The sequence below is a fragment of the Podarcis filfolensis genome (genome assembly GCF_964270895.1).
Source record: "Podarcis filfolensis genome assembly, chromosome: 8".
Taxonomy (NCBI): domain Eukaryota; kingdom Metazoa; phylum Chordata; class Lepidosauria; order Squamata; family Lacertidae; genus Podarcis; species Podarcis filfolensis.
In genome coordinates this window covers 29,183,050-29,203,146 of record NC_139611.1, presented here as the reverse complement: position 1 = coordinate 29,203,146, position 20,097 = coordinate 29,183,050, and the positions used below count along the sequence as shown (strand labels likewise).

At 42.9% G+C, this 20,097-nt stretch overlaps 2 protein-coding genes across 5 annotated transcripts in view; one reads left to right on the top strand and one right to left on the bottom strand.

The window, feature by feature from the left end:
• Nucleotides 1-20,075, top strand: part of TDRD12 (tudor domain containing 12) — a 57,541-nt gene extending 37,466 nt beyond the window's left edge. Inside the window, exon 28 of the mRNA XM_083629064.1 lies at nucleotides 19,852-20,075. Coding sequence (XP_083485190.1) covers nucleotides 19,852-19,919 — 68 coding nt within the window. The 3' untranslated portion in view covers nucleotides 19,920-20,075. The remainder of the gene's footprint in view (nucleotides 1-19,851) is intronic.
• The window catches only part of SLC7A9 (solute carrier family 7 member 9), a 43,840-nt gene continuing 23,768 nt past the window's right edge, over nucleotides 26-20,097 (bottom strand). The window contains exons 2-13 of one of the 4 annotated variants that reach the window (XM_083629092.1): nucleotides 13,316-13,450; nucleotides 11,305-11,452; nucleotides 9,925-10,167; nucleotides 9,025-9,150; nucleotides 8,336-8,435; nucleotides 7,039-7,083; nucleotides 5,647-5,770; nucleotides 5,306-5,409; nucleotides 4,384-4,480; nucleotides 3,745-3,894; nucleotides 2,262-2,436; nucleotides 26-1,512 (exon numbers count right to left, since the gene is read on the bottom strand). In XM_083629092.1, the coding sequence (XP_083485218.1) occupies nucleotides 1,448-1,512; nucleotides 2,262-2,436; nucleotides 3,745-3,894; nucleotides 4,384-4,480; nucleotides 5,306-5,409; nucleotides 5,647-5,770; nucleotides 7,039-7,083; nucleotides 8,336-8,435; nucleotides 9,025-9,150; nucleotides 9,925-10,167; nucleotides 11,305-11,452; nucleotides 13,316-13,408 (1,470 nt within the window). In that variant the 5' untranslated portion in view covers nucleotides 13,409-13,450 and the 3' untranslated portion in view covers nucleotides 26-1,447. Of the gene's footprint in view, nucleotides 1,513-2,261; nucleotides 2,437-3,744; nucleotides 3,895-4,383; nucleotides 4,481-5,305; nucleotides 5,410-5,646; nucleotides 5,771-7,038; nucleotides 7,084-8,335; nucleotides 8,436-9,024; nucleotides 9,151-9,924; nucleotides 10,168-11,304; nucleotides 11,570-11,941; nucleotides 12,029-13,315; nucleotides 13,451-20,097 lie in introns of those variants that run through there. The other 3 variants (XM_083629094.1, XM_083629091.1, XM_083629090.1) reach the window with 3 other exon arrangements.

Below are 20,097 nucleotides of genomic sequence, written 5' to 3'. Positions count from 1 at the left end.
TTTATTAATTAAATAGAAAATATGCAACAAGTCACAAAATAGTAATGCTGGAACTTTGGCTTTTCAGCATGCACAAGGAATCTAGAGAAGGCCAGAGGAAGGTAGGGAAAGAACGTCTAGTGTTCCATTTACCAGCAGTTCATCCCATGTTTGCAGCAGTATGAAATGCTACAGCTTTGCTTTTCCTGCAAATCTTTCACAAAAGTAATTTTGAAAAGCAACAAACACGTCTGTTCCAAGATCACCACCTGCTCGGTATATGAGTCCTGACTTTGACCCCTTTGAGATTATTTCCACTTACTTGCCTGCTGTCTCAGGAATGAGACAACAGCCGAGCACAGCATGGAAAACTTAGCTTGCACATCCCAAACACAACATACTGTGGAACCCTGACCCCAAACCAATGGTAAGAGGAATGGTGGTAGCCAGATCAAAGATGTAGCTTCTTGGATCCAGCCTAACGTTGAAGCAACAACCTCTGTCAGGGAAGGCTCAAGGCAGCATCCTGCTTTCTGCCGGCTTGGTAGCTCAGCTCACAAGCAGGCAGAATGCAGCAAAGGGGCCTTTAAAGTGCTTCTTCCTCTTGAGCAAGCAGGAGAGACCCAGCTCAAGCAAGCAAGCAAGCAAGCAGGAGGAGCAGGGCTGTTTGCAGAGCTGACAGAGAGGGAGGATTCTTTTCCTGCGTCAGCTGTTAGGCGGGAGAGTTGCAGCAAAGCCCCACTGCACTTCAGGCTCCCGAGGAGGGAGTTGTACCAGATGACTGCTTCAGGCTCTGGGGAGGGTCTCCTCGCAAGCCAGGGTGTAGCGGGGTTTTGCTGAGGCTGCCGCTGAGCCTGCATGCGCCCACCATGTTCCATCACCGGAAGTCCCCAGGCATATGATTAATCAGGGGACATTACATTAAATCCGGGGACATTTCAGGGGTGGATTCTGCCCGGGGACAGATTGGTGGAGCCGGGGACGTCTGGTAACCATAGTTTGGATCACAAGTCTTTCTCCCTCCCATATATTCTCCTGTCATTTCATTTGGGTTTCTGCTCTTTATAAATCTGTAAGACATTTAATATATGAGATTTCATCTTTGCGCTTCCATGTTTGTTTGCTGGTAGATGGCACTGTAATACTGTATGTTCTGTCCTTTCAGCTTGCTGAGAAAATAATGTGGAAATTCCATACCTGAAATCAAGTCCATGGCCTACAAATCCTCAGGTCTTTCCCCCCATTCAGATATTTTCTTAAGATGTTGAAAATCCCTGAATACAATATGTTACAAAAATGAATGCATTTTACAGGGGAAAAGAACAGAACAGTGTCTTTTTCAGCACACTTATTGTCTCACAAATGTCTCCTATCCTCAGCATTGAGACCTATAGTTGTGGACATTATGTATCATACCTGCTGAACCATTTCCAGGATCTAGCCTTTTTAATAATGGAAAAATTCAATGTTATTCAGGAACATCTTCTGGTGGAACTACTTCCAGAAGCATCTGAAGGTGCATAGTGATGGGCTCTGAAAAGCAGAAGTTGTTGAGGTCAGAAGCCTTTAGAAATGGCAATTGCACTGTTAGTACCATTTCTTTTCCTAGATCATTTCCCCTTTTGCACTTAACCACTTAGAAGCCTCCGTGTTGATTCCACAAGCCAGATTATGGGCTTTACTTTTCCTATAGCCAAATTAACATGGGTCTTGAGAATATTCCAGAAAGTGAGGGCATCTCGGACCACATTTCAAATGGTTTCCAGGACATAATGAGCTGTAACCTTTGCTAAGTGTCAGAGTCCACTCAAAAGACCAGTTGCCACAATCAAAAGGATCTATTTCCTGTGTATGTCAAACTACCATCAAGTTTCAATCTTTAAAGAAAAGATGGCTAGTGGTTAGGAAGAAGCAGGCACAGGAATGTCTGAAACTCTTTAAAATATAGGGAGGCTTAAAAATTGTCTACCCTGAAGGAAGGGGGGAAATTCCAATTGGAATGTTTTTGTAACTGGAAACACTAGCAAAGGGCAAGTGGCCAGTGCGCAGAAGCATGCATTGTGTATGTAATCTCTAGCCACTCAAGTGATCTGAGGAGAGCACATACCCCATTCCCAGCTCTATGAGCCTGCTCTATTCACATAATTTCCTCTTTATTGTATCTCATGCATGCCACCTGTTCCTCTTTAAGAAGCTCTTTCCCTTTGAATCAGAGTTAAAGAGCCACACCCAGATTATTTCATCACGTCTTCCCCTGGGATGGAAATCAACCATATACTCACTTGAGATTTTTTGAGCCCAGCTGAATTTGAAGTGGATGAAAAGTACATAAATGACAAGTCCACTGATAATAAACAGAACACAATACAGATATGGCAGCTCGGGTGCAGTGATGATGGGTGCCAGGACCAGCACAATGGAAACCAACAGCACAAGGATGGGGATGATAAGAGGGACCTGCAAGACAGAGCGGAGGGGGTGGGAATGTAATTGTGTGTGTTGAGGAATCCCAGGTTGGAACGACCTAGCAAGGCCAAGTAATATTCTGGCTCAAGAGTCTAATGCCCTCCATTTTAACAACTTGACTGTTGCATCAGGAACAGCATACAAATGTTACTTGCTAGGCCAAGAGAGGATCTGGTGGTTTTGGCAAGTCTTGCCACAGTCCAGGCATTCCACATCTTAATTGGCTTCTGCATGATACCCAAGTCATCCTAGGCTGTTTGGGGCCTAGGGATTTTTAAAAATGCTGATTATCATGGGCGCACACAGGGCCTATTTAAAGGACAGCTGTATTTCAGTTTTCATAAAGTTTGGGGAAGTGTGAATTGGGCGCTATTTATTTATTGGATTTATTCGGCGCTTGCTACAAATATGTCTCAAAGTAAGTTAGAGTTATGAAAACATACATGATACAAAATGTAAAACACACCCAAAAGGTAATTGACAAAAAGTACCCATCTTGCAGTCACAATAAAAAGGACAAATCCTATCCCATCCTACTAAACAGTGAACACAAGGATTGGATATCACCATATCCTTACACTCCAGTTAAGAGCCAAATGCCTGGGGAAAGGAACATCTTTGCCAAAGTGCCTAAAAGTTGACAATGATGGTGCCAGGTGCATGTCTCTCTAAAAAGAGCATTCCACAATGGGGGAACACCACTGAAAAGGCCTGTTCTCATGTTGCTGTTTATTGAAGGGGGCGCACAAAGAAGGCCCTCAGATGATTAGGTATTAAGTACAGTGGTGCCTCGCAAGACGAAATTAATTCGTTCCGCGAGTCTTTTCGTCTTGCGAGGTTTTTCGTCTTGCGAAGCAAGCCCATAGGGAAAATCGTCTTGCGAAGCAACTCAAAAAACGAAAAACTCTTTCGTCTTGCGAGTTTTTCGTCTTCCGAGGCATTCGTCTTGCGAGGTACCACTGTATTGAAGTATTGATGTCATGGGCAGTGTAAGACTTTATATGTCAAGAGCAGCACTTTGAATTGGGTCAGGGAGCTAACACATCCTATGCACTTGAACCAGGATCAGACCGCCTACTCCCAGTCAATTCTGGCCCCTGAATTCTGCACTAAGTGCAGTTTCTGAATGCTATTCAAAACGGCACTGCATAGAGTGCATTGCAATAATCTAACCTAGAGGCAGCTCACATGTTAACCTAATTTCTCCCCCAACTCCAGCAGTAACAAAAGGAGCAACACAAGAGGAACTGCCAAACCATCCTGAACACTGATGAGAATATATTCTGGTGGGCTACTTACACGGATAGGCCTTTCAAGATCTTTTCTTGTAAAGCGCATGACAATGAGTCCCAGCACAGTTAGACCATAGAATATCCAAACCGTAAAGCTAAAGTAGTTGATGAGGGTGTTGATGTCTCCAGGAATTATGTAAAGCATAGCTATTGCACCCTGAAAGGAGAAGAAATGCATTGTGGAGAAGGCGTTTTTTTTAAAAAAAAACCCTGCAGATTTCAGTGTTGGGTTTAGAGGCCTTTTAATAGAATGGCCAATACTAATTGTGGCTATGATAACTCTGTTGGAAAACTAATTCAGACATGCTTGCTTAGTCTCTCCAGTGACTTTAAATTTGCAGCCCTACTGCATGGTTGCTTCATTATAATACAAGGCCTCCACTTGCATACAGACCCTTTTGCATACAGATAGGAAAGCCGAGTGCAGTCACATGGAATTTGGCCTCATGGGAGTTGTGATGGCTGCCAACGTGGACCGGTTGGATATTAGACAAATAAATGGAGGATAAAAGCAGCATTGACTACTAGTCGTGACGGCTAAGCCTTGCTTCCAATAACAGAGAACAATGCTGGACTAGACAGGCCTTTGGTCTGATCCAGCAGGGGTCCTATGATGCTCTTCTGACACTTCAGAAATCATACTTACATAAAAGATAATAGCAGGCACTGGAGTTAAGCGCTTGATGTTGATGTAAGAGAGCACTTTTAACACGTGTCCTTCACGACCAGCTACGTAAGGAAGCCTGAGAAGGTAAATCATTCTCATTAGAGAAGCCATTGTGATGAGCTGACCAAGAGCAAAGGATGACAAGACTTCTGCGCTTTTCATATTTTTGGTGATGCATTCAGAGAGCATTGCAGAATCTGTGTTTACCATGTCATGCAGTAATATGGGCTATGGAGAGTGTATGAGGAACTAGTTGCAACGGTTGTGGTTTGAGAAAAAACAAGATCCTGATTAAGTCCAATGTTAAAAGCAAAAGAATCTGGGAAATGGAATGAGATCAGCACAACTGCCACATGCAGTTGTGAGTGAATGTGCAGTTGTGATGTTAAATTTAAGCTGCTTTCCCCTTCTATACCACCTTTCCTTGCACCACCTTCCAGCAACTCAGCAAAGTTTAGTAGCTTGGAAATGTCAATGTGCCCCTGTCTCCCGAGTGCCCCCAGGTTACTTTTAATGAGAGGATGGTGCAGACATGGGACCCATTCAGAATGACTATGAAGTACTCCTTCACACAATGTATCACTAACATATCGAATTATTTATTCACATAATGCTGGGGCAGCTTCCACCACGGGTTCCTTAAAAATGATTGGATTAATTCAGAGGAAAACTAATTCAGAGGCACATGTACTTCTAATTAGCAGATGATTGGGGCAGCTGTCTGCAATATGACCTGCTTTTAAGTGTCACCTGGGCATCTGCCTGTTGACAATCGTGATGCTCTTAACTCCAGGTACATATAAGTGCAGAAGTCTTGCAATCTGGATTGGGGGCTGGGGGCACATAAGTCAACTTTAACTTGCAGCGCACTGGAATTCCACATCAGAAAGTTTTGTTTTACCTGCTAGCAGTAAAGCAAGTCCCATTGGCTGACCCGATGGCAGAAAAAGCCACAAAGAGAGGGACTATCCAGGAAGCAGGATAAAGAACCCTATCTCCATATGTCTGTGATGGAAGGAATTGAAATAATGCACATCTTTAAAACCTAGAGGTCAACCAACTGGGCACATGAAGATACAGCAGTAATGAAAAAGATACTTAATAAAAAGCTTGCACAACTTTTTAGAGAAGCAAGTTTTCCCTTGTGTAACTTAAACCATTTCCGATCTTGTTCTGCCGTTTGTATCAAAACATCCTCTTGTACAGAGGTGAAAAACAACACATTTTCCCACTTGGACTCACCACAGCAACAGCTGGAGACTGCAGAAGTTCTGTTGTCGTCATAACCGTGAAATAGGATATATTGATCAGAACATAACAAACTGTGACCAGAGGGATTCCAATACCAATACAGAGTGGTAGATTTCTAGATAATGTAAAGAGATATGCTATCAGTTAAAGAATGATATTTGCATTGAGAACTTAAGAACATAAGATGAGTGGACACGCAAGCAGAACCAGAGGAGGAGCTTCCTTCCCAATGCAGATAGCAGCTTGGGTGAGAGGGTCAGCAGGACAAAGGAGGGGGGAGGGTTAATGGGGGGGAGACCAGCCCCCACCTCGTCCCCATGGATGCTGTTCATTAACGTTATAAAATACATGTATATAAGGCTGATCGCCGAAGAATTGATGCTTTTGAATTATGGTGCTAGAGGAGACTCTTGACTGCAAGAAGATCAAACCTATCCATTCTTAAGGAAATCAGCCCTGAGTGCTCACTAGAAGGACAGATCGTGAAGCTGAGGCTCCAATACTTTGGCCACCTCATGAGAAGAGAAGACTCCCTGGAAAGGACCCTGATGTTGGGAAAGATGGAGGGCACAAGGAGAAGGGGACGACAGAGGACGAGATGGTTGGACAGTGTTCTCGAGGCTACCAGCATGAATTTGACCAAACTGCGGGAGGCAGTGGAAGACAGAAGTGCCTGGCGTGCTCTGGTCCATGGGGTCATGAAGAGTCGGACACGACTAAATGACTAAATAACAACAACAACATATTAATTGCATCTGTACATTGAACACTACATCTAGTTTGGCTCTAAACAGCTGTGTATTTAGACTTTAAAATTTCGCTCTGTTGTTGTTGGATGCAGAGCCAGCTCTACCACTAGGTAGAGTGAGGCAACTGCCTTGGGTGGCAGATGCTGGTGGCCAGAGGCAGTTCCTCCTGTGCTCCCAGGCATTTTCCCCCTGGTGGAGGATAGAGCTGGGTGTGCCACACAGCCTAAACTAGCTTTCTGCCCTTGGGTGGTTCTGAAGGGCACTGTCAGACTAAAACAGCCAGTCCAGTTAGCTTCTGCAGGTGGCAACCATCTTGTCCTTTACCTCAGGCAACAAAATGACTTGGAATAGATATATTTCCTCCTAACTGTATAGATGCAGTTCACTAACATGGGCCTGGTTTCAGAAAACAGCTTACTGGATTTTGTTGTTGCTTTGTGAAACTTTTTGCACACTGCCTTAGGGCTGTACACTGAATGGCAGGTTGGAAATCCTTGTTTCAATGGGACTGTGAGGGAATCATAGAATCATAGAGTTGGAAGAGACCACAAGGGCCATCGAGTCCAACCCCCTGCCAAGCAGGGAGGAGGAAAAAGAAATGGTGTTTTATCAGCTGATGCAGCATTTTTCTTACCTATTAGGATTTTTAAGTTCCTCTGTGATATAATTAAGTTGATTCCTGGAAGGGATGGGGGGGGGGAGAGAAGTACCAAAATGTTACTTTGCATCCTGCACGTTCTTGGGAGAAAACCCTTTTGAACCCAGTGGAATTTAATTTCCAAATAAAAGGGTTATGGGATGTAAGTCTGGATGTTAATAGATATTTTTTCTGAAATTATAATTCCCTTTCAACCACAAACAACAGCAAAATCTTTATGAGAGATTTCACAGAGCCAAGTAGAAAATGTCCTATTTTGATTTGTGTTCTGCATTTTGCACAGAAGCAAGTGCCCAATATGGCTTTCAACAGTAATAGCAAGTACCAATAAACAATCAGGAATATATGCACCTGTTCTGTGCAAAAATAATCCCTTGCACATCTAAGCATACATTAGATCAGCCTTTGGTAGCCTGATGCCCTGCATATGGCTATCCTGGACAAAAGGAAAAGCTTCTCAGTTACGTGTCTCTGTGACATGCTATTTTCTATGTGTAGGGGTCTATTTTGAGGATTGAGTATGAAGGAGCTGCCATCTGAAATACTACAGCCCAGACACAGCCTTACCACTTCAGGAAAAAATATTCCCTTAACAAATATGAGTCCTTCCTCCTTTTGTAATACCTGACATCCATTCACCTCCCATATGAGAAGCAACCATCAATTAAGACAACACCCACCTACACCCCAACCTATGGAAACATCTGGAGAGACCTATTGGATCAGAGATTTTATTAGGCATATGAACTGGCTCTAAGTCAGGCATCCCCAATCTCGGCCCTCCAGATGTTTGGGGACTACAACTCCCATCATCCCTGACCACTGGTCCTGTTAGCTAGGGATGATGGGAGTTGTAGTCCCAAAACATCTGGAGGGTCGAGGTTGGGGATGCCTGGCTATATAATAGTTCTAACCTTAAGATGCTGTTAACTCTTTTTTCTAATGACCTAAGACTAGCTGATATTGTTGGTGCCTTCAAAAGTCATCTCAGCTATTGGCCATCACTGCATCATGTGATAGCAAGTTCCACAAGTTAATGGTCTGCTTAGCTCTCCCACACAAAAGTGGGTGGGCTCTGTCTCCTTTCATGCCTACCAGGAAGCCACCATAAGTTTAGAATAAGTATTCCCCACCCTACAGGTGTGATTCTTCAGCAAGACTTCAGGTGCCAGAGTTTTCATGCCATATCTTTCTTAAAGTGCAGTAAAGACACATCAAAATAAGGCATGAACTGCTACACTCTAACTGTTAATGAGTCATAAAATTATATTACCATCCACTATAGGCCCAGAGTCCATTATAAAATGCAAGACTAATGGTACCCACAGAAAGCGGGGGACCATCAAACGAATTGTTGAAGTTCTTTGTATTTCCTGGGGGAGGGAAAGTGAAACATGTCATTTCTTGCATCTGAGGAACTTGGCTCAGAGCCCGTGAAAACTCCCACCCACCCCGATAAATCTGTTTGCCTAAGATGCCACTGGACCCTTTGTGGTTTTGGTATCATATCTTCCAGATTCATTCATCAAAGGAAAATAAGAGGTACATTGATCGCTCACCACCCAACTGACCCTCCTTGACCCCTTCCCCATTTTTGTGGTCCATCACCACTTCACAAGGGGCACTTGCCCATAGATTATATTATGCCAGATCTTAAAACATATTGAAAAACATATTGAAACGGAATAGGAACTTTTTGAAACTTGAGACTTATCTTTAATGTATGTCATAAACGGCTTTTAATTTATTTAAAAGGAAGGAAATATTAAAAATATCAACAAACAGGTTCCCACCCACCCCCCAAACAGAAAGCAAAAACAAAACAAAGCAGTTGTATCATTCCCAGTCAACTGCTGCAGATACATTATAGATAGATAGATAGATAGATAGATAGATAGATAGATAGATAGATATAGATAGATAGATTATACATACTGCAACTAAGACTCCAACATAACATACCTTGGGCTAGAAGAACAATCCCACTTACAATGATAATTATGACAATGACCATTTTAGCCACAGCAAAAAAGTTCTGTATGTAGCTCGCCCACTTCACACTCAGGGCATTCACCAGAGTAATTGTAACTAAGAGAAAGGAAAGGGTGGAAGATTCACGAGAAATGTCACCTCAACAAATAAGCTTCTGTACCCCTGGAATCCGTCCTTTGCCTTCCCAGTTCATTTTCCTGCCACTCAGAGTAGCCAATAATGGGCTAGATGGACCGATAATCTGACCAGCTGCGTGGTAGCTTCATATGTTCCTCTGCATTCAAAGTGTTCAAACCATTTCACTCATCATCATGTGCACTCTTTACAGGAAAGGTAAAGGACCTGTGGAAGGTTAAGTCCAGTCAAAGGCAACTATAGGGTGCAGCACTCATCTCACAGCTTTTGCAGGTCATGTGGCCAGCCTGACTGCTTTTGGTGCAACGGGACACAGTGATGAGTGCCAGAGCACACAGAAACGCCATTTACCTTCCTGCTGCAGTGGTATCTATTTATCTACTTGCCCTGGCGTGCTGGTATGCTTTCAAACTGCTAAGTTGGCAGGAGCCATATAGAAAATTGGTTAGTGGTACTATTCCCAAGTTCCCAAAAAGGGAGAGGGGAATTTGACCAAGGCTGCACATGGGGTCATGGCAGAGATGAAATTTGAACTAGGGACCTTTGGTTCCCAGCACAGTCTCTTCGCTTCTGTTGCGCAGCAGCTGCCTCCAGCTTGTGCCAAATTAACCCACAAATTTGCACCGGTGTAAAAGGAAGCCTATTCTTTGCTGTTATCTCTATGCATTTGGTTTTAGGCCGCTAACTCGCCCTTCCAGCTACCTTTGTCTTCCTGATCAAAAGCCAAATACTCACAGAGGACTGCTGCTGCCAGACACTTGATGACAATCGTGGGGGGGTCACAACCTGGATAAAACGGAGCCGCTGTGTACTCAGCAAAGCTGAGGCAAATGATGGCAAAGGAACTGGGCATGGTGACCATGAGACTTGCCCAGGAAAACAAATATGCAGGGATTGGGCCAAAGGCTTCCATGAGGTAAGAATAGTCTCCTCCTGATTTTGTTATCATTGTTCCAAGTTCGGCAAAACAAAATGCCCCTGAAGAAAGAAGTGGGAGTTTTTAAAATAACCTTCCGCTTCCGCCACCACTGCCACAATCACCCATCTCCATTTCAATATGGCTTCTGGAGGGCTCTATATGCACCTGGTCCTTCTAGCCTGTTTCAAGGCACCAGGGATTTTGTTCCTATTAAGTGCATAATTTTGTTATGGTATATGGAACTAGTCAACATTTCTCTCACCCAATGAGTGCTTCTGTTGTGAGAAGCTCATCTGGTGGCAACCAAGTATAATTTTGAGTTGCTGAATAAATGCTTTTTTTCCTCTCCCCCACAAGCACGATTATTTTCATTTATAAACACTGCGCTTGTTCTCATGGTGTCTATTAGACACTGTCCATGACATCATCAGCGGGTGCCTTGGGACTCAGGGGGCATCAATAAAAGAAAATCAAGTGACAAAAAGTGATTTTTAGAGCCAGTTATCACATATTTATTACGTTTATATTTATCTCTCATTCATCCTTTCCATTTTCTTCAATACATGCAAAAACCCTGTGAGGTAAGTCAGGTTAAGGGATGGTGACTAGTCCAAGATTACACAGAGAGCTTCATGGACGAGTGGAGATTTGAACCCTGAACACCCCCAATTCTAGTCTAACCACCACAACATGCTAGGATATGGTTGCCATATACTAAACATAGATCACTTGGTTCTTCATCCCATGGTGATTTGCAAGAGAGGCCAGATGAACAATAGGAGCTTCAAAATACAGTGATACCTTGGTTCTCGAACTTAATCCGTACCGGGAATCCATTCGACTCCCGAAATCATTCAAAAACCAAGGCATGGCTTCCAGTTGGCTGCAGGAGCTTCCCGCACTCAAGCGGAAGCCGCGTCAGACGTTCAGCTTCCGAAAAATGTTCGCAAACTGGAACACTTCCGGGTTTGCGGCGTTCGGGAGCTGATTTGTTCAACAACTAAGCTGTTTGAGAACCAAGGTACCACTGTAATGTAATGTGTGAGCTTTGGCTAGCATTTTCCCTAAACACCTATATCATATATGCTAATTTCAAATGCAAAACTAGCAAATGCAAATCCATTGTTAAAGGGCTAAACAAAATAACACATAACAAGGAGCTTGTAATAAACTTGGAATGAGCAGTAGTGATTTACCTAACGTAGCGAGCACTCCACAGGCTGCCCAGATGACTAAGCAGGGCCCAACAGCTCCAACATTAGCCAGAACGGCCTTTGGAGAAACAAAGATTCCCGAACCAATCACTGTTCCAACAATGAGACCGATTCCACTAAGCAGGCCCACCTGGGAAAAGAAATTGAGGTTAGGTGAATTCAACCGGAGTGGTTCTTTCAATCTTCTATAGGTAGTATCATCAGGTTTCAGATGGATGGGGGACAGGAACATTGAAACAGATGTTAACCCAAGAATATGTTAGGAAGGGTCCACTCTTATTGCAGAAACACTGCTTTATACAACACCTGCCGACACATATCTTAGGGGGAGCTTATTTTCCCAACAAACACATCCGTAGGATCTACAGTTAATATTATTAATTGTACTTCTTAGTCATTTTTTAAATTAAAAGTGAAGTCAAAGCGACTTGGAATGTAACACAAGACTTAAAAGCAATATAAAACTAAAATGAAATAAAGACTAAAAAATTTCAGAAGCCTGAGGTCAGAGTTAAGGTCTGTTCTGGGAATGACCTTGGTAAGCCGCTCTAGGAGCCTTCTTCAGCTTGGAAGTGGGGTGAAAATGTTTAAAAAGAATTTTAAAAATATAAAACGTTACTTGTTGCCTTGGCAAGGGTGACAAGAATGTGGAGGAATAAGCGCTCAGTATTGACCATGACCATTTCTTCATATTTGGTGCCAAGGAAATAGTCTTGCCAAGGGAAAAAGTAATGAGTGTGAGAGGACTCTGCTGTGCTGAGACTTTCAGCGCCATTAACAGGTGAGGTGACACTAGGAACAACTTGTGGTACAATCCAAACATTAACCAGATGTTCTGGGAAAAGAGGCTTTCCTTTTGTACTTCACTGAGCTTTGTGGTTATCTCCACATTTAGCAAACAACACTCTACTAATTAACTCAGGTGTTAACATCACAGAGCATTTTACTTCCCCACTTGGGGCATTAAAGCTGGACCTAACTAGACTATTCCCTGCTTTTACAACAGGACATGTACCAAGTGCAACTGTGCCTCCTCTTGAGAGCAAGGATGTGTTTAAGGACGGAATTCTAAGTGTGGATGGGCAAATCTGTCAAATTTAGTTTCTCCCCCAGTTTCACATTTTCCCAGTATTAAATTTAGTTCTCCTTTACTGCAGCAGCAAAAACAACGTGCAAGGCAGCCATTGAGAATTACCAGGCTTTTCAGCCACAGCAAGCACCGTCATTCTCCAGCGGTTTGACTTCATCCCCAGAAGCACACTGGCACAGACGGATGCCAACCATGCACGCTTCCCCCCAGTTTACACAATTTTGCAAACATTTGGTATGAGAACGGAAATGCAAAATTCAGAGAAGTGTGAATTTTGAAGGATAACTGGTTCTATTCATGTCCTGGTTTGGGAACTGCAAGTTAGGTACGTCTGCATTCAAATTAAAGCTCAGGGCAAAACAGCTAATTCCCATGTTTTGCACGGTGCATATTTTGCCACAAATAAAATCTAACAAGGAGTTATACATACTTAAAACACATTGCTTTCATAAATACTGACTGTATTGTAGTGCCTCAAGGTGAATGCCATAAGCTAGGAATGGGGAATCAGATGTTCCTGAACTTCATTTCCCATCAGGCCCAACCAGCATAGCTGGAAATTGGGGGCCAATAACCTCTGAAGGGTCACAAGCTCCCTATTCCTGCCATAAACTATGCAAACACATAAGCATCATGGGGAAGGTATTAGGCCTAGGAGAGACACAATTTGGCTGAGGCCACCTGGCGCTGTTCACTACCTCTTTGCATATGTGCAGCTCCTCTTAAGACTATTAATTCCAGAATCTAAAATTCCCTAACTATGACGAAGCGTGGTTTAAGAACGCAGTAAGTAAGTAAGTAAACAATAAAATGATTTTTACAATAGAATGGAATCTATATTTGAGATCTGGGAGGCTAAGAGCTTCTAGGACTGTTTCCAATGTAATATATTACAAGTCTTGCCTCTTTCTGTAGATTCATAGATTTTCTTTTCTTGATGGGCGTTTCATCAGGTTCTTGATTTGAACTTCGTTTTCTGATGCCTTCTTCATCCATTTTGCTTACTTGATGCTGATGTGCCTATTATATTAGTGAATCCTGCAAACAGCACAAAGTTAACTATGAGCATATTATTTAAAAGTCTGTTTATCTTTTGACTTCAAAAAAGCAACAGGGGACCCATAGCGCTCTTACATAGTTAATTCAAAGTAATGGTGGGATGTGCTACCTCACTCCGAGTTGGCTTTGTAATGTTATAGCATAATCCAATCTAAGCGTGGGACAGTGTGATATCACCTCACTGGTCCTATGATCCCTGATTATCTAGATCACGTAGCCAGCAAGAAGAACCCTGTTTTTAATGCCTGCCAAGAGGGTGAAGCAGTGTACCTGTTGGTTCCACACTTACCTGTTATGGCTGATCCATTTAACTAATCTTGAATTTTGGTAGTAATCAGTATTCAACTTAAGAGGTACAAATGCCAATGCCTAGGAGCACTCCATTTTTTGAAACAACAGTTTGCCATTTTCATGACAATGTATGAGTAATATAAAGGTGGCTTATCTGCCTTGATGGGAGCTCAAAGGTTGGAAATGAATTTGCTGTACAAAACATGATTTGATGTTACGGATAACTTATTATCAGATAGTTTGCTGGCCAGCAGTGATCAGATGACTTTGTTATCAGTTTGCTCATTTTATATGGCAAACTTTATACCTGGTTTGATGGTTTAACATGCCTATTTGGTGTTCTGCAAGTCTATAATGTGTTTCCTTGTTTTGCACTTGCAAAGAGAGAAATGGAGATAATAAGCCCATTATGTGTTCTGAGGTCTTCCTCTCTTTGAATACATCTCACTGTATGATAAAATAGGGCAGATGGAACCGGTTTGGAGCAAAGGACCAGTGGGAGGAACAAGAGGAGACATGGGAGGGTGTGTGCATGTCTGTGTGTAAGTCTGGATTAAACAAGGGCATCTGCAGGACTGAGGAGGAGCAAGAGGAAAGAATGATGTTAATCTATGGCCTTGTAAAGCAGAAGGACTATTGTCCCTTTTCTTTTCCTATTATTCTTTTCCCATTGGGTTATGTACTTCGTGTTTTATGCTGTAAACCGCCCTGTGATCTCTTGATGAAGGGCAGCAAATGAAAGAATGAATGAATGAACGAACTGTTTAGCCCAGAGAAGAGAAGTCCGAGGTTAAACTAGCAAACCAAAGGTTAAACCAGTGGTGGCCAAACTTGGCCCTCCAGATGTTTGGGACTACAATCCCCATTATCCCTGACCACTGGTTCTGTTACCTAGGGTTGATGGGAGTTGTAGTCTCAAAACATCTGGAGGGCCGAGTTTGGCCACCACTGGGTTAAACTAACCCCTTTCCAGCCCCAGTAGGAGCGTCCACACGACACACCTACACACTGCAGCCAACACTAATGTGTCGCGTGACACACAGTCTGGAAAGCTTTGTGCTAGAATATAACACAGAGGAGGAGCACAACGCATTAAGCTGATAGGGGAGAGAGGGCAGAGTTGTGGTCGCCCACAGGCAGTCACAACGCAGGATGTGAGCAGCTTTCTTTGCTGGGCAGCCAGTTCTCAAAACAAGAAAGGTGCCATTTTGGGGAAACTGGAAGCATTTGCAGGGCTTCTTTCACCTCTTGCTTGCTTATGTTTTGGAACTGTCATCACAAAGAGACAGAGAATGGGGCCTGTGGTCTGAGCTATCATCTTGATTTGGGAAATCATCCTTGGGAAGAAAGGTGGCCTCAGTGATGATGCCCCTGCTCATACCTTTTGCCTGGGCTTTTAATTTTTTTCTGAAGAAACAGAGAGAGAGAGAGAGAGAGAGAGAGAGAGAGAGAGAGAGAGAGAGAGGCCTGCCTTTGGATAAGGATAGAAAAGGCAGGGAAAAATTCTTGCTGCACATCTGTGGCTCTCTCCTTCCTTCCCTGGGACTCAGCTAGACTCATGTTATTGAAGAATACACACACACACACACACATATATATGGGGGTGGCGGGCAGGGCTGCCAACTCCAGCTGCGGCATTTGAAAGTGCAATCCTAAAAATGTCCACTCAGATGCAACACCTGTTGGATCCACAGGTAAATTAAATTAGGATTGCAGGCAGTGTGGTGCACTGGTTAGAGCAGTATGGTGCATTTGAGCCTACAGATGCATTTGCAAACTAGGGGGACTGCCATAGCCACTATGCACTGATGGCAAGCATGCAAGACCGGATGTGGCCATCGCACACCTGGGCACACCTTCACACTTTCCCTTCATGGCCAGTGCCTAGGCTGGAAGGAAGTCTTAGTTTTCTTTTAAACCACATTGGTGGCAGCGGGGTGATCTTCTTGGAGAGTCCAGCTGGGGTGGAAAGCAGGGCAGTTCCCTACCTGCTTACAATGGTTTTGAGATAAGGAACATCACTCATCCCAGAAAAACAATAACAACACACTATTAGGATTTGGTGGGGGAAGTCTTGTAATGGAGTCAACAGAAGGCTCTCCCAACCCAAGTCTAATTGCAGTGGGAATGCCTTCTATGGACTCCACTGGAGTCAATAGGCCACACCCCTTGTAGGCTGAGGAGACCAGGGTACAAATCCACACCCAGCCATGAAGTTCCTGGCTGACCTTGGGCAAGTTCCTAATTCACACACGAATCTGCCTCACAGGGGTTGTTGTGTGGGGAGAGTGAGGGTCACGTATGTCACCTTAAGTTACCTGGAAGGAAGGTGAGATGTAAAAAACAAAGCAAACTGGGAAATTGTGGTTTAATCTTATAGACTATAAACCAGGATATTAAACCAGGATCAGAACCAGGTTTACTTGACCAAGACTGCTGCACTTGAATTGTTTTGAACAGTAAATGAAGAAAGAACAACAGAATACTTGGCTGTCCTCTATGGATACACCAAGTAATACAATGACAGTTCTAGCAAATCTATTGCAAATACACAATAATCTATAGCAAATATTCATGCAAGTCTCTCGCATAATTATCCCTGTGAATCTTTTCACATTTTCAGCCTGGAAGCGAGAGTGGCACTCACCTGTTTGGCGTAACTCTTGAGTCATCAAAACACCTTCCCTTCACTTATCTCCTCCTTCAGCAGACAGTGCCCCCGACTCTAAAGCAGAATGCTGGGAAACAGCAGTCACTTAAGTACAGAGGTTATAAACAAAGGTAATGATTAAACTAGAATGCTTCCAATAATCATTAAAAGCCCAATTAATTTATTGGCAAATAAAGGTAGAGTTTTTGGTTCCATTTTGATGTCCCCACCCCCAACCCTGCGTCTTGCAATTTGAACATGCACCAAAGTATTTGACAGTGCGGCACTCATGGACCAAGGCACCAACAAATTTCAGGTTGCCGTGATTTTATAAAACATCAAGGTCTTCCTGCATGATAAAAAAGCAAAAGCAAAACCCACTGAACTTGGGGAAGAGATCATTGTGGGTTATTTTGTATACAAGCTTCTTAATTAGCAAGCTTTCTAACAAAGGTTTTTAAAGCAATACATTGCTTACTTTAGCAAAAAGGAAAGAATTTAAAAAGGAAACAGACGAGCTCCTATCTACTTCAAACAATTGGTTGCCTGCCAACCTGCTCTCCTGTCCTGTTTGTCTGGATGGACTGAACTTCTCTTGAACTTGCTAACTGGCTGAATGCAGTCAGAAAGAAGGAAAGAAAATCTTCCTTTGTTTCCAGCCTTGAGCACATTTGCAGACAAACAAACAAACTTAGTTAATTACTTTTCTGCACTTGGGGTTTAGAATATATCTTGTTCGATCCCTCCTTCACTATCACCCCTGATTATTGACCATGCTAGCTGCAGCTGATGGGAGTTGAGTCCAACAGTATGTGGAGGGCTGTCAAAGTTTCTCACCCCAGCCCTAGATTTTTAAAATGTCTCCAATGTTGACATTCACACACTTTTCTGAAGAGACGTTCAGAACTTCTGTGTTTTAATTCGTCTTCTTTATCTGTGTGTCCAGAATTAAAGTTAAATAAAATAGGTTGGAGGCTGCCTAGTTCTTAGAGCTAGGGAAGCCCAACAACATATTGAGGACCAGGGGTTCCCCATCACTCTCAGGCCAAATAGGTTTCTGTAATAATAATAATAATAATAAATTTTATTTATATCCCGCCCTCCCCAGCCGAAGCTGGGCTCAGGGCGGCTAACAACAATAAAACAATACAAAAGTACAACACAAACAACGCTCTAAAATCATTCATTATAAAATTAATTTTCTGTAGTGCTTCAGAAACCAACACACCTCGATTGACCACAGCAGAACAAGAGAGATTAGGGTGCACATCACCAGAAACGATGCCTCTGTCATACTGTTACAAAAACAATTGTGCGGTGCAAAAATCACATAGGCTACATGAGCAAAGGGTTTGGCAATAGTCCAAGATTGTGCAAGAGTTCAAAACAGCTCGAAACAAATGTTTCGACTGTTATAGCAACCAGTAAGTATGTACACATGTTCAGCATATTAATTTCACAATGGGAAATTTGATTTGAATAAGTGAGTGAGATTGGTCTTTTCTCCCCCCAATGATATAAACTGATTTGTTTAAATTGCCTTTATTCAAATCAAGCCACCCTAGATAACAAAACTAATCTACCTACGTGGTTGTTGCAAGGATGATGGGATTGATGTGTGAATAATGCTTCCAGTTACTGGTCTTCAGCTGGTGGGCCAGGACTCACTATGAAAATATACAGTAAAAGATTAAGAAATGCATGTTTGCGTTAAAAGCAGGGCCAGGGTCTGAAAAGACTGAAGACTACTGCTCTAAACCATTCTTCCCAAACATGGCGTCCTCCAGATGGACTACAACTCCCCAAATCCCTGACCATCAGCCATGCTCTCTGGGACTGCTGGGAGTTGTGGCTCAAAATAGCTTGAGGGTGACAGGTTGTGGAAGGATGTTCTAAATTGCTACTAAAGGTATGCTTAGCAGTATTACTGTAGTGTCCAGTCCTCAGGGATGTTGAGATGCATTTGAATAAGATTTGCACAGGCTTTTGCACAATGTCCTAAAAAGCTTGACTTTGCAAAGGTGAAATGTAAAAGCAATTAGTCCCTATCTATAGTTTAAGGACAATCTTAATTCATTCCTACGCACTTTGGACTCCACCCAGGGCTAATCCTTGAGCATGATGAGAATGAAGTTCAACATTCTGAGATAGGCACAACATGTTAAATGCAATGTTTCCTTATATCTCTATGGTCTATTGCAGGCAATTACATTAGTCAGGAATGGAATAAATAGTTCTTGAACACAAAATGACAACACACCCAGATTGTAGTAGCTACCTGCTCTGAACCTACACAGTTGAGCTATAAAGGCAGCACCGATGCCAACAAGCACAGAGTCAAGCCAGTATCTTGCTAATCTCTCAAGGTAAAGTGCACAATGAGCTATTGCCAATCAGCATAATAATTTTTTAAAAGTTACCAGTTACCTCCGTGTAAGTCCTTCACACGTTTTAGCAATCTAAATTATGGAATTTGCTTCCACAAGATGCACTGATGGTCCCTAATTTAGTTTTGGCATGGGACTAGGCAAAAGATAAGGCTAATCGGTTGCTACTAGTCATGGTGACTCTATATTACCTCCAGCACCAGAGGCAACAGCTTCAGAATCCCAGTCGCTGGAGAACACGACTGGGAAGGAGAGTGATCTCCCCTCACCTCCTGCTTGTGTGCTTCCCAGAAGCATCAAGTTGTGCCCTGTAGGAACAGAATGCCAGACTAGCTAGGCCTTTGAGTCCAATAGGACTCATCCTCTATGCTTTCAAGAATTTCCAGGCACTAACTGCAAGTGGGCTTGCTGTCCCAAGGAGCATGTGCTGCATCTTGGCTCTATTGACTCTGTCACTTATTTATTATATTTATATTTGCAGTATTTATAACCCTCCCACCCCATTTAATGTTCTCAATCCCAGACCAGGGAATAAAGTAATAAAAACAAACAGGGGGGAAACAATGGATGTACAAAAATTTCAAAATCGTATAAACAGGACCAATGAACAACTGAACCATTATATCATGAGCAAAACTGCAGCAACAAAAATTAATCGTTTCAATTTAACCAAATACCTAGGTAAAAACAAACACAACATTTGAGCAGATTATAGAACCAAGGGGTCTTAGCAATGGTTCCCACATGCTATTTCCCTTGTGCCAGACCCCCCCTCCCTCTTCCACACAGAGGGCCCCACTCTGTGCCAACTAACTCTCTGTGGCTTTTGAGTCACTTAGCATATTTCAGTATCCCCCTCCACCAGTCCCTCCCTGTTCTCATCCTAAGGGGCATAAAGTCCACAAGCATCCATGCCAAAAAAGAATCCCACAAAACCCTCCCTTCTCCACAGTAGCAACAGAGCAAACCCCACAGTGCCCATATAGCTTTACTGAAGTCCTGTATTTACAGTATGTGCTGTGTAAAATTAACTTGTTCTGTCTTTCATTTAGTTGAAATGACTGCAGCTAAGAAAGCAGATGGATGTCTACAGCCATCTCATGAATGGTATCAATTTTAATTGTTTCATTTGGAGCTTATGTCGTTCCCAGTCCCAATACCTTGAGTGGGTAGCAGGGTTTTTTTTTCTTTTCTCTCCTTCCCTATCCCAGACCACCAAAGGCAGTTTCATGCCATTCTTTGAAGGAGTACAGGCATGGACTTTGGCAAGCCTTAAAAGACAGGGAACTCAAAGGTTG